This window comes from Cervus canadensis, chromosome 18 (assembly GCF_019320065.1).
Source record: "Cervus canadensis isolate Bull #8, Minnesota chromosome 18, ASM1932006v1, whole genome shotgun sequence".
Lineage (NCBI taxonomy): Eukaryota > Metazoa > Chordata > Mammalia > Artiodactyla > Cervidae > Cervus > Cervus canadensis.
This window is the reverse complement of record NC_057403.1, coordinates 9,001,267-9,019,436: the sequence shown is the minus strand read 5'-3', so window position 1 is coordinate 9,019,436 and position 18,170 is coordinate 9,001,267. Positions and strand designations below refer to the sequence as shown.

Here is an 18,170-nt window from a genome sequence, read left to right as displayed (position 1 = left end):
TACGACTGAGCGACTAACACACAACACACATGCTTGGTGGTACAGTGGCTAAGACTCCACCCTTAGTGCAGGGGGCCAGAGTTCGATCACTGGTCAGGGCACTAGATGGTAAATGCCACAACTAAAAGATCACATGTGCTGAAACTAAGACCCAATGCAGACAAATTAATTTAAAAACAAAATATCATGTTTTTGGTGGCCACGACACCTTCTCTAGATATGTTGTTATGAATGAGGACCATCATTGATGATTATATGAAAGATTATTCTAACAGATGGTCAAGAAATAGAGTAGAACTGGCCACTGTGAAAGTGAGGTTTTCATATGTGTTTCATGATGGGCTACATGTGGAAGAAAAAAAAAAAGCAGGAGAACAATGGATTTTTGTTGTTGTTTGTTTGATTTTTAGCCACACCTCATGGCATGTGGGATCTTAACTCCCTGACCAGGAACTGAGCCTGTACTACTGGCATTCGAAGGCACAGTCTTAACCACTGGACCACAGGAGAAGATCCTCTCTCCATTTAAAAAGGGAATAGCTGTTATCTACCACGGTGGTGGTGATGGTGGTTTAGCCGTTAAGTCGTGTCCTACTCCTGTGACCCCATGGACTGAGGCCCACCAGGCTCCTTTGTCCATGGGATTTCCCAGGCAAGAACTAGAGTGAGTTGCCATTTCCTTCTCCAGGAATCTTTCCGACCCGGGATTGAACTCACATCTCCTGCAGTGGCAGGTGGATTCTTTACCACTGAGCCACCAAGGAAGCCCTTTGTTGTCTACCATAGATTATGGAAAATTAGTTTTATTTCAGAACACTGCAGACAGAGACTTACTGAAGTTAATTCAATGAAAAGAACAAGAGTAGAGAGTGCTTGACAGGGATTCAAATATGCACACTGTTTTTGCATTTTGATACTATTTTGTTTTGAATGTATCACTTTTCATATCTAAATTAATGAAGGATTGAAACTTCCCTGGTGGTCCAGTGGCTAAGACACTACATTCTCAATGCAGGTGACCCAGGTTCAATCTCTGGTCAGGGAACTAGGCCCCACAAGCCACAACTAAGACCCACCAGAGCCAAATAAATAAATAAAACTAAATATTAAAATAATTAATACCTACCTGCAATGCCTGAGACCCAGTTCTCCTTTGTTTCCTGCACTGGCAGGCAAATTCTTTGCCACTGAGACACCTGGGAAGCCCCATAGCAGTTACATTACTATATAATTAATATGAGCCTAATCTTAAAATATATTTGGAAGTGATGTTAGACTATTTCCCAATTACAAGCCTCCTGTATATTTCCCACATTCAGGTAGGATGACATGGTTAAAAAGCATTTCAAAATGGATCTTTGATTCCTTACCCTGATACTGGAATCAGAATTACTGTATCAAAATTGGCAGTCCAGTGGTTAGGAATTGGCACTTAACTGCTGAGAGTGCAGGTTCAATCCCAGGTCAGGGAACTAGGATCCTGAATGCCACATAGATAGCACAACCCCCCCCCCAAAAAAAAATATGGTGAATTATTTAAGTGTATTTAGAATCAGATAGAGCAGAAAGGAAATAAATCTATGACTTAGAAAACATAAGGCTCTAAAAAGTTTTGCTTGGCATTTCAAACAAGAAGCAGAGTCACCACATGTTATGTGGAATATTATACTCTCAGGATAAAGGACAAAGTCTTTTGATATAATTGCTTCCTAACAGTTTTCCTCCTTTGTTTTTCTTTGCTCAAGAGAGAAATACGAAATTAGAAATTTCACATCTATTATTAAAATTATGGTGGCCATTTAATGCAAATGGCTAATAATATCAGAAAGTACTGACTAGGATTATTGTTTCATGAAAATGAGACAAAATCTAAAATCGAAAAGTGTTTTGCCTCTCACCCTTCACTTTTCTCGGTCATTCAATGGACTCATCACATCCCACATGGTATCTTCTGGAGCTTCCTGTTTGGTGAGAATGATAAACCTACTTCTTTCAGTTACTATTTGCCAAGTGGCCCCTCACCCACGAATAAAAACTATCCTACCGGAGAAACAGAATTACTATTTTGTAATGGGTGTAGAATGGAGCATTACAGAAGGAATCCTACATTGAAAATGTGTATTATAGCAGGGGAAGGAGAGAGTGGAATGAATGGAGAGAGTAGCACTGAAACATATACATTAACACGAGTGAAACAGACAGCTAATGGGAAGGTGCTATATAACACAGGGAGCTCAAACCCAGTGCTCTGTGACAACTTAGGGGGTGGGATGGGGTAGGGGGTAGGAGGGAGGCTCAACAAGCAGGGGACATATGTAAGCTTATGGCCGATTCACACTGTTGTATGGGAGAAACCAACACACCACTGTAAAGCAATTATCCTCCAAATAAAAATAAATTTTAAAAAAAAGTGTGGATTAAAAAGCTTCATGAAGACATTTCTTCACTGATGAGTTAGATCTGTTTAGCACATGTTGGAGAAAATTCACAATGTGTGAATAAATCATATTGTGAGAATTCATGACAAACATTCAAAATGCTTGGGTGTAATGTAACAGAGTAAAGAATTTGGTGCCACAAATACAATATGATTACATGTTTATTAGACCATTTGACTTACTGCTCTATGAGCCTACCTATTACAGAATCCTTTGCACTGATGAAATGCATTCACACACCTGTCAGTTGAGAATGGTTTCAATCACTGGATATCTAGCAGGAAACAAAATCAATACCCTGCCTTCAAGGAGCATATTCTATAGGGGAAAGTCACCAATAATTAAATCATATATGATGGTGTTAAGTACTATTAAGGTGTACATGTACAAAGATGGAGTGACAGGGTGCCCTAAATTAAATAATGTGTTCAGAAAATGCTCATAGAACAAGAAGACGTCTGAAGAAAATCATTCATTAATTCAAAGTGTGTGCCATACAAATACAAATGGGGACCCATGAAACAAAGGATCTAAGTGGCTTCTGGCATCCTGGAACATAGGGCTTTGGCTCATTTCCCATTTCTGACTTCCAGAACCATAAGAGAATAAACTTGTGTTCCTTCAAGTCTCTCAGTTTGTGATAACTTAGCAGTAGAAACAGGAAATTTAAGGAAATAAAGCACAGAGAATCAAAAGAATCTATACAAATTTCTAGAAAAAAGTATAATTTGCAAGGTGTCAGGACATAACGTGCAAAAATCTATTGTAATTTTATATCCATGCAATTTACAAATGGAAACTGAAATTAAATATAGAATACGATGTTTGCTCAAAAAGGAGAAAAATGTGTAAATCTAACAAAATATTTTTATGCTTAAAACCTACAATGGGGAGGAACGAAATCAAAGACAATCTTCTATTTAGGTCATCTGAGAGAAACACATGATATTCACTGAACTATTAATAAAACATACCAGATTAATTGACTGGAAGACACAACATAGAAGTGATATTGAAATATCCCAAATTGACATACAGGTTTAATGCATTTTCCATCAAGATTTTTGTAGATTCAAACAAGATTATTCTAAAAATAACAGAGGCGAAAGAACTAGAAGAGCTAAAACACCTGAAAAATGTTGAAGTGGTTGGAATCACCCGACATGATCTCAAGATTTCTAACACAGTGACAGGAATCAAGACTGTGTGGGATTTGTGGAATGACAGACGCAAAGACCAATGGGACAGAATGAGGAGACAAGAAATAGCCCTCCATCACTACAGTTTTTCCCAGATGGCACAGGGGTAAAGAATCCACCTGCCAATGCAGGAGACCCAAGAGATGCAGTTTCAATCCCTGGGTGGGGAAGATGCTCTGGAGGAGGAAATGGCAACCCACTCCAGTAGTCTTGCCTGGGACATCCCATGGACAGAGGAGCCTGGTGGGCTACAGTCCGTGGGGTCACAAAGAGCTGGACACAACTGAGGACACCACACCGTACATTAACCCTTGAATAGCACAGGTTTCAGCTGTGTGGATTCAATTATACGGGCATTTTTCCTAATAAACACTACTACAGGATCTGAGGTCGGTTGAATCCGAGGATGCAGAATCACGGATATAGCGGGATAGCATTAAATTATACATGGATTTAGAACTGCTCAGGAGACTAAACCCTAACTCCCTGCCTTGTTCAAGGGTCAAGTGTACTTCCAATCACTTTTTGACAAAGGTACCCAGGCAACTCAGTGAAGGCAGGCCTGTCCCACACAAGTGCTCGTCAATGAAATATTCATAGTACAAAAGAAAATCTCTCCATTTAAACTCTACATCTGTCAAACATCGGCAAAAAGTTAACCAATGCTTTAAAACAAATTATGGAACTTTACACTGTAAGAGATTTAGGAAAAATGCTATAGAACAAAAACTTCAGAATCCGGAACTTGATGCAGAGTCCTTAGACATGTCACAAGCACGTGACCCAGAAAATACCAGGGAGAATACACAAAAACCTTAAAGTGAGAAGGGTTTTTGCCCTCAACCTTCAGCCTCCTCAGTCATAGAGCAGTCATGTTACTATAAGGTGAGGATTAAGTACTCATGGAGGTTAAAGAGGCAGAGGACCCCATCACACCCCACGTGGCGGCCTCTGGACTTCCTGTTAGATGAGAATGATAAACCTCCTACTACTTTCAGTCCCTGTTCTCCAGGTGGTCTGTCACTCAAAAATAAAAACTGTCCTACCTGAGCAGTAAGATTATTATTTCACATCCATGAAATAATCTCACAAATGAGATTATTTGTGAGAATGAGTTAATTAATAAATTAATTAATGAGTTAATTAATTAACTCAATAATCTCACAAATGAGATTTGTGAGAATGAGTTAACAAATTAATTAATGAGTTAATTAATAAATTCCTCCTCTTAAGGCCTGACCACAATAAAATACATTTATCTGGTTTCTATCCGGAATGAATTTTCTAATGAAGCCTAAGATGTGGCTACCTTCTAAAAGCCTTGTCGTATCACTGTATTATTAAAGTTTCTCACCAGGGTGGGTCACCTGATGGTAACTTGGGCTTGACACTGAAGGATTTGCCACACTCATTATATTTGAAAGGTTTCTCTCCAGTATAAAGTATCTGGCAGATCTCAAGGTATGAACTTGGACTGAAGGCTTTGAGATACTTAGTACATTTGTAAGGTTTCTCTCCCCTATAGATTATCTGACAGAAAATGAGGCTTGCAGGCACAAAATCTTTGGCATATTCATGACATCTGCTTAGCTGCTCCCTACTATGAAATCCCCAGTGAACTGTACCCTGTAAGTTTTGAATGAAGACTTCCCACATATGTCACACACACATAGTTTCTTTCATGTATAAATTATCTAATACTTAGTGAAGGTTGAGAACTCAGTAAAGGCATTTCAAGTTCATTACAGCTGAAATTCTCTATGTTATGTATTCTCTGATGAACTGCAAAAAGTGAATTTCGACTAAAGACCTCCCCACACTCATGACATTTGTAAGGTTTCTCCCCCGTGTGAATTCTCTGATGCTTTCCAAGGTTTGGCTTTTGAGAAAACAACCTGCCACACTCATTACATTTGAAAGGTTTCTCTCCAGTATGAATTCTCTGATGACTTTCAAGATTTGAATTTCGACTGAAGACCTTCCCACACTCATTACATTTGTAAGACTTTTCTTCAATATGAACTCTCTGATGCTTTGTAAGGTATGCTCTTTGATTAAAAAATTTGCCACACTCATTACATTTGTAAGGTTTTTCACCAGTATGAATTCTCTGATGACTTACAAGATTTGAATTTTGACTGAAGACCTTGCCACACACATTACAGTTATAAGGTTTCTCTCCAGTATGAATTCTTTGATGGCTTGCAAGATTTGAATACTGATTAAAGACCTTGCCACACTCATCACATTTGTAAGGTTTCTCCCCAGTATGAATTCTCTGATGTCTTCCAAGATGTGAATTTTGACGGAAGACCTTACCACACTCATTACATTTGTAAGGTTTCTCTCCATTGTGAATTCTCCGATGAATTCTAAGGCATGAATTCTGACTAAAGACTTTGCCACATACATCACACTTACATAATTTCATGCCTGTATGGATTACCTCATGTGTGGAGAGGTGAGAGCCACGATTAAAGGTTTTGCCACACTCATTGCATCGGTAAGGTCTCTCTCCGGTATGAATTCTTTGATGACGTTTAAGAGAGGAATTTTGACTACAGACTTTGCTACATACATCACATTTATACACTTTCTCTCCTGTATGCCTTATCTGATGTCTACGGAGGGAGGAGCCGTGATTAAAGGTTTTACCACACTCATCACATTTGTAAATTTTCGCACGAGTGTGAGTTGTCCAATGACTTACAAGGTGTGACTTTAGACGAAAAACATTGCCACACATACCACATTTATATAACTTCTCTCCTGTATGGATTAGAAGGTGTCTACTAAGGGAGGAGCCATAATTGAAGCATTTACCACATTCATGACATTTGTAAATATTTTTCTTAAATATATGCAGTTCATCCTGAAAGTTTAACACAAGTCTATTTTTAATAGGCTTCTTTCCTGCATCCCACCTACCTTGTCGATCTCTTCTGTGAGTTACATTTTCCTTATACATTACAGGCATCCCTCTGTAATTTCTTTCATCATTCTTCCACTGACACCCAAAGTCATCTTCCTGGATTTCCGTGAAGCAAAAATATTTCATTTCAGGGCTTTTTTGTCTTTCCAAAGTCACTGTTTGGAATGCATCTCCTGTATCACTGCTTGCTGTTGGTTGTAATTTCTTGACCACATGTATATGAGAGATATCTACAAGATACAAAGAACCATAAAGTGTATTACTCATTACAACTCATGAATAAAAGTGTAATGTTGAATATATGACATTAAACCAAAAGTAGGGAACTGTCTGGCAGTCCAGTGGTTAGGGCTCTGTGCTCCCACTGCAAGGGGGATGGGTTCAATCCCCAGCCAGGGAACTAAGATGTCGCACAGCATGGTCAAAATAAAATAAAACAAACCAAAAGTACTATTTATGCCCAATAAGGTTATGAAACTTCCACATCATGACCTTAAAAATTTTAGGAACGCTAAAGGAATAGGACTCTTTACTAAAGAAAGAGTGATTATATGTAAGGTGAGAGTGTGAGATGGTTGGATATCATCACCGATTCAATGGACATGAACTTGGGCAAACTCCAAGAGATAGTGAGGGACAGGAAGGCCTGGCATGCTGCAGTTCATAGGGTTGCAAAGAGTCAGGGTACAACTTAGAGACGGAACAATAACAACAACAACAGCTGACTTCTAACACCCCGTGACAAAAACATTCACACTAGACAAATGTAGCTTAACTCTCAAAGAAAGAATATTTTGTCACTATGACACCAAAGCTTTGACACCAATTATGCTTTGGTATATTTGGAGACCAATGGTCTCGCTAATAAGGAGACAAAAAAATATTATACTGTACATATATTCTGTATTCTATGGCATACAAATAAATGCTAAAGACCACACAATCCACTGTAATGTACATAATCCAAAACAAACTTATCTAATGAATAAATAACTGGTCGTGTGGAATTACAAAACACAGCATATAAAAATGGAAGAATTTTTTTTTCCATTTATTTTAATTAGTTGGAGGCTGAAGGTGAGGGTGGGATGTTTTGAGAGAACAGCATTGAAACATGTATATTATCAAGGGTGAAACAGATCACCAGCCCAGGTTGGATGCATGAGACAAGTGCTCGGGGCTGGTGCACTGGGAAGACCCAGGATCGGGTGGAGAGGGAGGTGGGAGGGGGGATCGGGATGGGGAATACATGTAAATCCATGGCTGATTCATGTCAATGTATGGCAAAAACCACTACAAAAATGGAAGAATTTGTTAACACAATTTTTCACAAAAAATTTTTCTGAATATCTGCTGTAGAGCTATGTATCCATAAAGAATATGCATTTTACAACATTAACAAATGGTACATGTCAGTTGTACTCTATAATAAAAGTTGAAAAACCATCATATATTAACTACAATTAAGAATTAACCAATAAAATATTCTAGAGTTATGTAACCTAACAGCAAATAAATAAAGTCATTCCCAGCCTTCACAGAACACTTAAAATTCTCCAGTTCATTGGCTCTAAAAAGGTATGTAATAAACAGCAATTTGTAAATTTATCAAATAGGGTCAGACACAATGTTGATTAGAACAAACTGGAGATGAAAAGCATACAAGATGTGATGAAAAATGGTATTATAATAAACATGACAGAATATTAATATAACCTGAAAACTTACTTTTTATAAATAGTAACTATTTATAAAAAGTAACTTTTCAGGCTTCCCTGATGGCTGAGTGGTGAACAATCCGCCTGCCAATGCAGATGTGGGTTTCACCCCTGATCCAAAGATCCCACACTCCTCAAAGCAACTTGTCCATGTGCCACATCTATTGAACCTGTGTTCTAGAGCCTGGAAGCTGCAACTACCGAAGCTTGCACGCCCTAGAGCCCTGCGCCACAACAGGAGAAGCCACAACATGAGAAGGCCACACACAGCAGCTAGAGAGTGGCCCCTGCCCTCCACAACTAGAGAAAAAGCACACGAAGCAATGAACATCCAGCACAGCCAAAAGTAAATACATAAATAATTTTTTTTTAAAAAAAAGCAACTTTTCAAGTGCTCGGGCCTGGTGCACTGGGAAGACCCAGAGGAATCGGGTGGAGAGGGAGGTGGGAGGGGGGATCCGGATGGGGAATACGTGTAAATCAATGGCTGATTCATATCAATGTATGACAAAACCCACTGAAATGTTGTGAAGTAATTAGCCTCCAACTAATAAAAAAAAAAAAAAAAAGCAACTTTTCAATCATGATTATAAAACATGCAAGAGTGTAAGCCATCAAAGAGCACTAATTTGTTTCAAAAGGCTTGTTTTTAAAGGTTTAAAAGGCATGAGGTAAATCAACACAAGTTTTCAAATCACAGGTTTGACTCACAGATTTCTATGCATGACCACAATTGATACAGAAAGTACTGAGAGACACAGGATTTGAACTGGAACTTCCAAATAATAACATATTCTAAAGCATGACTGCTCACCCCAGCTGTACAGATTACAAAATATTAAAGCAAATATCAGGAGTTTAAAAAGAATATTCCAAGGGAGACACAAAAGAAGTCAGCCATTGTAACTAATAATGTTATTTAGCCACCCTTCCTGAAAATGGTTTTTCTAAGTCTTCACAACTGGACATAGTGATTTTGGTCGTGTCATGAGAAAGTTGTACAACAGGAAAAGAGGGACCATTTTTACACCGAGTGATGTGGAAGGTGGAGTGATGAGCAAAGGAGTGCTAGGGAAACTGGGATGAAAATAATGATTTAAATATGTGAGCAAATGACAGTCTTCCCATCCACATAGAAGTACCATGTGAAGAAAGGTCAGCAATGAGAAATGGCATATATACAAGGTATATGCATATGTGGGAGCATAGCTAGTGATTGTATATCTAGGTGAATATAACTGTACCAGAGAGCAGCCAAGATGGCGGAGCAGACGTGTCCTATGCTCACTTCCTCTCACGAGCACAATCATCACACTTTCTTTCCCAAGCACCAAAATCACAATAATCTGCAGAACAACCATCACTGACAAAGACTAAAATCTACCAGAAAATATCTGCTACAACTAAAGCCATAAAGAAAGAACCCCAACAAGACAGGAGGGATGGGGCGGATCCATGATACAGTCGAATATCATACTTTGTGTGGGTGACAGACAAACTGGAGAATAATTATCAAACAGTTTCTCCCACAGAAGCCCCACATCAGACCCTCCAGTCCAGGGGTCCAACATCAGGAAGAGGAGAACGTGAATAAAGTTTTCCTGGGATAAACTCCTACATCATCTCCTCTGGCTCACAGGAGATGGTCATTGGTATCTGGAAACAAGACTGACACCGTGCCCTTGAGGCAGGCTTTTCTGACAGTCCTCAAAGCCAGGAAAAGAAAAAAAAACAACAGAGAAAGTGAGGCTCTCATGATACTTTCTTTTATCCTACAACATGCTGACCAAGCTACTAAGTAGCTTCAAGTGGTGACTCAGTACATAGCAGGAAAATATCATAACTCATAAGGAAAAGCATTCTCCATCAAAAACTTTCTGTTAGCAAATCCACCCCACAAAGAGTCCATCCAGAGCTGTCCACTACAAGTGGGTTATCACAGTAAGGAAAGTGGATAAAATTATAAACTCTAGGACTATATTTCAAAAGCAAGTTTCACAGTCAAGATTAAAACTTTTCTACTTGAAGACAAGAATGTGCTAGTTATTTTTATATTTCTCTCAGAGCCTATGAAAGCCAATAAAATAAGTTAATTAATTTATTTATTAAGTTTATTTAATCACACAGACACAAAATCCCTCAAGTTTCAAAAGGTAAAATCATGCAAACGTAGAAGAATATGGAATCAGGAGAGTATACTGATTAGGTAGAGCCATAGGAGAGCGATGAAAGAGTGGAAAAAATACAAGATTTGGTGAAGAGATGAAACCATGCAGTCAACCCAAGATGCCAAACCAAGAGCCTGAAAGATACACATATTTCCCCCATGAGGAACTAGGAAATTAAAAAAGAGGATCTCTTTATCCATTGTCTTTGTAGTTTTGCCATGTAAAAATTACACAAGACCCAATCTGCCTCCCAGTTTCACATACCCCTGAAGTGTGTGCAAAAATCAGAACAGAAGAAATGGCTGCAAAATCTAAACAAAGGGAGAGAGTTTGAGACAACAGCTCCATGAAGGTGCCACATGGAATCAGAAAGCAGCCAATGCCTTTCCATCTTCTGATTAGATCTTTTAAGAACACAAATGGGGATGAAAGAGAGAAAAGCCCAGGGAGTGAGTCTGGAAGCATCAACTCTTATTTATATAGACTGAAAACTGAGCATCCAATGAAATCAAGTCCCGGGAGAGAAGTGAAAGGGGTAAAAGACCCTTATAAAGCAACCGTCTTCGAGGTGCTCAAAGTCAACCAACAACTAGTTCACAGGGACCAGATGGCAGAGTGTAGATCATGATGAAGACTTTGCTTTTGCTTCTGGTGGGGCTCCACCAGAGGGTGAAAGAATACATTCTACATGTTGAAGAACAGAATGATGACCCAGGAGCAAGAAAAATGTGCTCTCAGCATTCACAATAAATAAACTTCTGTTTTCTGAACTCTCCCACATGGGTAGAGTTACCCAAAGACCAGTAATACTGCCACTTCCTCTCTGCCCTTCTGAGATCTGACCTGTGCTCAGACTTTTGATACATTCCTATCCTCTTGGTGGGTTGCTCTTTTCACGTCACTCTTCACAGGCTAGGGGGTTCCTCTTGTTCCAAGATGGAAATAATATTCCGATCAGAAATAGAAATTTCTGCTTCTCAAAAGAATGAAACATGAAGAGCTGGGGCTTTTCTAGCATCCCAGCTCTTTGTTCAGGTGAGGAGTGAGGACACTGAACGTGGGTTTGAAGAACTCTATTACAAGTTGGTCCACCACTTGCCTCCTAGTGAATGCAGAGGAAACAGTGTAATATTCAGATAATGAGCTCTCTTCCAAGAAGCAGTAGAGCAAAAAGCATAGGGGCAGAAAAAAAGAGAATTTGATATTTTAAAAGTTTGCCCTCAGCCTTATAAATACTTATGCTCTGGAACAATGCCTGAGGTATCATGAAATGGATTAATCATTTGCAGAAAAGCTAAGCTTAGACTCGTGATACCACAGCATGAAGCTTTTCTTGTCTGAATCAACAGGGATTTCAGATCAGTCAAGCAAAACAGGGGCTCCCAAGGGGCACAGAAGGGAAATGCAATGATACCCAAGGACAGATTCCAATTTCTGAAGCGAAGTTATCCTCACCCACAGAGATTAGGTTCCTGAGGGTCTCCACCATCACGTCCATGTAAAAGGCCCTCTGAGCAGGGTCCAGGCATTCCCACTCCTCCTGAGAGAATTCTACAGCAACATCCTTGAAGGTCAACTGTTCCTGAAACAAAACATCTCATCAAAGGGCCATGAAGAGAGTTCTTATTTTTGCACAAAATGAGAAGAGGAGAGAGGAGGAAGGATCCATTCAATTGAAGTATGTATTCTGACAGATCCAGGTAAAGGTATCTGGAGCAAATCATGCATCTGTAATTTTAATTTCTTATCCCTTTTCATAGAGATTATGATATCCTCCATACAATGTAGGTTTTTCACTTTTTCTGGACAACTCACAACATAGAAATAAAATTCAATAACAGGTGGTCTATGCAGAAATGTTACCTATTATGTTTTATACACCATATGATAGTCAATATCTAGATGAGCTACAGCACCAATGGGATCTTCAGAGATGACAAAGTCCACAGTGGCTTTACAGAAAGGTCAAAATCTGCAATTACGACGATTATAAGAGCAATGACTCGAAGTGTTGGAACACTTACTATAGGCCAAATCCCATTCTAAATCAATTCTTTACATGTATGAAATTGCTATAAACATAACAACTCATTAGAGATGATCTCTTCCCATCTTAAAGCAGAGAATACTGCGTCCGACACACTTGGAGACACTTGACTCAGGTCATGAAACTAAACAGTAATATTAGAACTCAGAGGGCTGGCCTCTGGAATTGAAGCTAAAGAATCAAACAGTTGAAAAACAGAAAGAGTATTAAAGGCACACTGACAGAGGGTTCTCTGAGAAAATCTGAAAGAAGCTGAAGATGAACAACATAGAAGAGCATTAAAGATCATCATATATGTGGGCTCACACACAAACATACATAAGATGTTAGTAATCTTATTGCTATTTAAACCATTAACATGACACTGCAAAAAAATTTTTTGAGGTCAAGGATTATATTTAAGATATAATTTCAAGTGTAAAGATAGGTTTGAAGTATGTTTTTATCAAAACCATGGACGTGTACTTCCATGCACTCACACACATATGTAAACACACAATTGAAAACACAGGAGGTCCCTGATGGTCCAGTGGTTAGGATTCAGTGATTTCACTGCCGTAGCCCCGGGTTCAATCTCTCATAGAGAAACTAAGATCCCACAAGTGGCTCGGCTTGGTCAAAGTTAAGAAGAAAAAAAATATACATATAAACATTGAACTAGAAAGCTTTCCTTCTCAGATCAGGAAGAAGGCAAGGATACATACTTCTGCACTACTGTCCACCAAAGTACAGAAAGCCCTCATCAGAGAAATTAGACAAGAAAAAGAAATCAAACTTATCCAAATTGGAAAAAGTAAAATTATCTTTTTTCATAGATGACAACTTTTATATGTAAAAATAGTAAAGATTCCACAAGGAAACTGCTACATCAAAAAATAACTCTAGGAAAGTTGCAGGATACAAAAGTCCATGTGCAAAAATCAGGTAAATTTCTATACATAATGGTGGTGGTTTAGTTGCCTGTGTGCTCGGTCCCTCAGTTTTGTCTGAGTCTTATGATCCCATGGACTATAGCCCACCAGGTTCCTCTGTCCATGAGATTTCCCAGGCAAGAATACTGGAGTGGGTTGCCATTTCCTTCTCCAGGGGATCGCCCCAATTCAAGGATAAAACCCAGGTCTCCCGCATTGCAGGAAGATCCTTTACCAACTGCAGTACCAGGGAAGCAGATACACAATGAACAACGTCAAAAGAAAATTAAAAAAGAATCCTATTTCTAAAGCACCATAAGGATACAACACTTCATAATAAATCCAAGAAAGAGGTGAAAAACTTGAATACTGAAAACTATTAACCTTGAAAGATATATAAAGAGATACAAATAAACCAACATCCTATACTCTTGGATTGAAAGACTAAATATTCTTAAAATGAACTTATTACCCAAAGTGTTTTACAGATTCAATCTAATCCCCATCAAAAGTTGCATGGCAATTTTGGCAGGAATGTAATTTATCACACTAAAACTCATAGGGAATCTCCAAGAGTCCCAAATTGCCAAAGAAGAAGAAAGGAAGGAACCTTTATAGATTTCAAAACATATTAAAAAGTAGTCAAGATGGTGTGGTACTGGCATAAACACAGATACATAAAGCAGTGCAAGAGAAAAGAATGCTCTGAATTGATTTTGCATATATGCAAAATGCATTTTCAGTGGTGCCAGGACCACAGAATAGAAGGTAGACAGACTGGGAATCAACTGAGAATATGACCTTACCTGAGAAATAGCCATTCCTGACTCCTTTTCTTTGCTCTTCCAGGCTTCTTCCTCAGTCTAACTGAGTCTTTAGAAGTCAGTCTTGAAAGATGAAAATAGGCAGTTTAATGCTTAAAATCAACACACCCCCATCCTGTGCCCGCCCCCCTACCCCCCCCACTCCACACACACACACAGGAAGACCTCACCATGTGGAACAGACAGTCCTCTGCTGCACACTGTCTCAGGAAGGACTCAAAACAGTCAACTCCTACAGAAAGATCAATAAGTCAGTTCCTATACTTTTTTTCAGTGCTTGATAGAGCTTTGAAGATCAAATAGTGTAGGGTATCCTTTTTTTCACCAAATATATATTTTTTCAGATTATTTTCCACTAGAGGTTATTATAAGATATTAAATACAGTTCCCTGCACTATACAGTAGGTCTTGTTTAATTATTCTATATATAGTAGTGTGTATCTGTTCATCCCAAACTTCTAATTTATCCCTCCTCCTCCTTCCATGTTTGGGAACCACAAGCTTGTTTTCAGTATCTGTGAACCTAGTTCTGCTTTGTAAATAAGTTCATTTGTACCATTTTTTTTAGATTCCACATATAAGTGATATCATGTGTGTCTGTCTGATTTACTTCACTTAGTGTGACAATCGTGTCTACCTACACTATGTGTTTCCACATATTATTATCCTGTCTCCCTATTTCTATATCTTTCTCTTTTTGTTCCCTTCTACTTTCCTGCTGTTCCTGCCCTCCTATGTTCTCACACCTGTCTCACTCCACTCTGCAAATCATTCCCTCTCTTGATGCTCCTTCTCTCTAACTTTTCTGACTGCCCTACATCTTTTATATATTTCTGCCCCTTTCTCTGCTTCCTCTGTGCCCTTCAGTTACACTCCTTCTCTGTTACACTCCCTTCCTCCCCACTCTCGGGCACCCCAGGTGGTGATGCTTCCTTCCTGCTCTCTCTCCCTTCGCTCTTGCAGTCAATATTTTTCTTCTCCTTCTCTCCCAATCACCATGATGCTCTGAAGGCTATGTTTCCACCTTTTATCCTCTCCCGGACTCTGTGTGAAGGGCCTCATCATTGTTGCCACCCTTCTACCAGTAGATCCAGAGCCCCTCTCCCTATGTCAGCTATCCAATCCCTGGAGATCTGGCATTTTTAACTTACTTCTCTATTTTATTCACTTTCTACCTTCAAGGCGTAACCACTTTCACTTTACTATTGACAAGTCCCTGTCTGTTCCCACCGGTTTTCCCTCATTCTTCATCCTTCTCAATTTTTCTGTCTCAGTCGCTCTCTCTGTCTGCTTCTCCTCGCCCCTGTATTTACGAGGATGGCGACTGAATAAGACGCCCGCGGACTGAAAAAGACCGTTTGGATCTCTGGACCAAACAACACTGGGCGTCACAGAGATGGCCCACGTCACCACCTCTACCCTGGGTTAGGGCTGACCAGGAGAGGGGGCCCTGCGGGGCAGAAGGACGGGTCTGAGGAGACGCGAGGACTGAGGGGCTGCGAGCGAGGGGGTCTCAGGAACCGGGTGGGCTCTTCAGAATCCCAGCACGGGAGAAGGACTCGGCCTCTCCGGCAGCGGGGCGGCCGGCGCGGCCTCCAGGGGCAGAGGGCGAGGCTGGGGGGCGAGAATCCACCTCGCAGACGAAGACTTGACATGAGGCGGAAGGCAGAGATAGTAAAGGGTTTTAAGCAGGAAAATGTGGCGAAAAGCAGTGTCTACGTGGACCGAAGGCAGAAAAGCCAAGGCCTTCGATACTGACCCCAGAAACATCGAAAACCCAAAGGGAAACGGTCTGCGAACTCTTTTAACACTGACGTCTCGGTTTACATGGCGAGTGGGTGCGTGAGAGGGAATTTAAAGACCGCAGTGACTCCAAGACCCTGAAGATGGAGTCAAAGCACCGCAAAGCACAGAAGATTTAAGCTAGAGAAGAGAAACTTACGCTCTGCAGACTGACCTTCGTCCCAAGCATTCCGTTTCCGGGTCTGCAGACAACTGCGCGTGCGCGAGGCGAAGAGGCGGGGCTTGGGCTGAGCGCTAGAGACAGGGCGGTGGGCGGGGAGCCCAGGTTTGAGCCTGAGCCACCCGAGGGCGGAAAAGGGGGTGGTGAAAAAGGGGGTGGGTCTCAAGGTCCCTTCCTGTCCTTGACCGGCTTATTTGAAGTTGCAGAGAGAAACAACTTTAAGGTAAAGTTTGCATTTCTGTGGGCCAGTTATGTCCGAAAGTAACATAACTTTCAACTTGTTCCCTTTAAACAAGTTGAAAACGGTTTAAGTAAAAGGAATTGTTTTTGCCAGCAGGCTGCTCTCCTGCTCTGCCAGTGAGGCCTAAAGACAATTCAGGATTCTGGAAATGTGGGTCTCCCAGAGTAGTTGACATAGGACAGTAGCTGGATGCAGGAACATTTTGTGCAATTAGAATTAATTTCAGCAGTTTAAGGAAACAAGAACTGAACTTGTCTCTGTATTACACACTAGAATGAGAAATACAAAACTCTCCCTACGTTGTATGGTCTATTTCATAGTGCAGAATAGCTTCTCTACTTCTATCTCTCTTTCACTGCAGAGGCCAAATTAAATACTCTGTTCAGTTCCAGAGACAAGGACAAGATCTGGGATCTGATACTGGAGAACCAAGAGAAGTGATAATTTAGATTATTAACCAGGGCTTTAAAAAGAGCAATATGTTTTAAAAAATTGTTATAAATTTTATTGTTTCTCTTTTTGCTAATTTTTTTAGTTATTTGCCTCTTTAAAACCAACTCCACAGTGACATATAAGAGCTATATAAACAGCTCTTCATGCAATTACATACATGATTGTATAAGTTTAAGGTATACAGCAAAATCGTCTGATTTCCCTATATTGTGAAATGATTACCACAATATGTTTAACTAGCATCCATCATTTAAGATAGATAAGATAAAAAGAGAAATGGAAATAAGAGAATTTTTTTTCTTTTGATGAGAACTGCTTTATTTGGTAAAATAATTATTCTGTTCCACACTTACACTGAATTATCTTCAAATACTTTTGAGAAAAGCTTGTTTACATCATAATATAATTAAGTCAATCATAAGTAAATATAATGCAATATCAAGTTCATTATATATTCACTCAGAGTAATTAATATTTATCTTTTCTTCTTAAGCTCTAATGTATTTTACATCTTTGTGTTCTATTGCTGAGGGTTCTATCAGATCTGGTTAACAGAGCCTGTAAAATATACAGTATTCAGAAGACATTGGGATTTATTTAATCTAAAGAATATTAACTTTGCTGTATTTCTGATGGCATTTAGTGGGGAGGTATGATCTCTTTAATAAAAACCCTAAAGAAAGCAAAAGTAGATTATCAACCATCTGATAACTTCATATCTACCCTCAATATTTTGATGGCAATGTGTCATTAAACATGTACTTACAGAGTAGGTTTTCCCACATTCCCTATAGGTGGAAGGTTTCATCCATGAAGGTTTCATCCATAGAAAAAATGGCAATCAATTGACATGATGTTTACATAGAGATATTAGCATTTGGGGGCTTCCCAGGTGGCACTAGTGGTAAAGAATATGCCTAATAATGCAGTAAGTGTAAGAGACTTGGGTTTGATCCCTGGTGGGAAAAATCCCCTGGAAAAAGAAATGACAACCCAATCCAGTATTCTTGCCTCAACAATCCCATGGACAGAGGAGCCTGGGGGGCTACAGTCCATGGGGTCCCAAAGAGCTGAACGCAAATTAGCAACTAAACAACAACAAAATTTCAATGCATTTTGTATATTGTTTTTGTGTTCTGACATCTTGAAAATCATACCTTCCCTAGAATATTTTGTAGATCCTTTTGATTTTCTACATACACCATTTCATTAAATTTCCTATTGGTGTTGTAACAAATTACCACAAACTAACTGCTTGAAAACAACACGGATTTAT

The 18,170-nt window shown here is 39.5% G+C and overlaps 1 protein-coding gene across 1 annotated transcript in view; it reads right to left on the bottom strand.

The window, feature by feature from the left end:
* LOC122420698 (zinc finger protein 845-like) overlaps positions 1-16,171 on the bottom strand; it is a 38,707-nt gene extending 22,536 nt beyond the window's left edge. Inside the window, exons 1-6 of the mRNA XM_043436096.1 lie at positions 15,997-16,171; positions 14,408-14,469; positions 14,220-14,300; positions 11,911-12,037; positions 5,441-6,799; positions 5,027-5,118 (exon numbers count right to left, since the gene is read on the bottom strand). Coding sequence (XP_043292031.1) covers positions 5,027-5,118; positions 5,441-6,799; positions 11,911-12,037; positions 14,220-14,234 — 1,593 coding nt within the window. The 5' untranslated portion in view covers positions 14,235-14,300; positions 14,408-14,469; positions 15,997-16,171. The remainder of the gene's footprint in view (positions 1-5,026; positions 5,119-5,440; positions 6,800-11,910; positions 12,038-14,219; positions 14,301-14,407; positions 14,470-15,996) is intronic.
* Between the last annotated feature and the right edge of the window lie 1,999 nt (positions 16,172-18,170).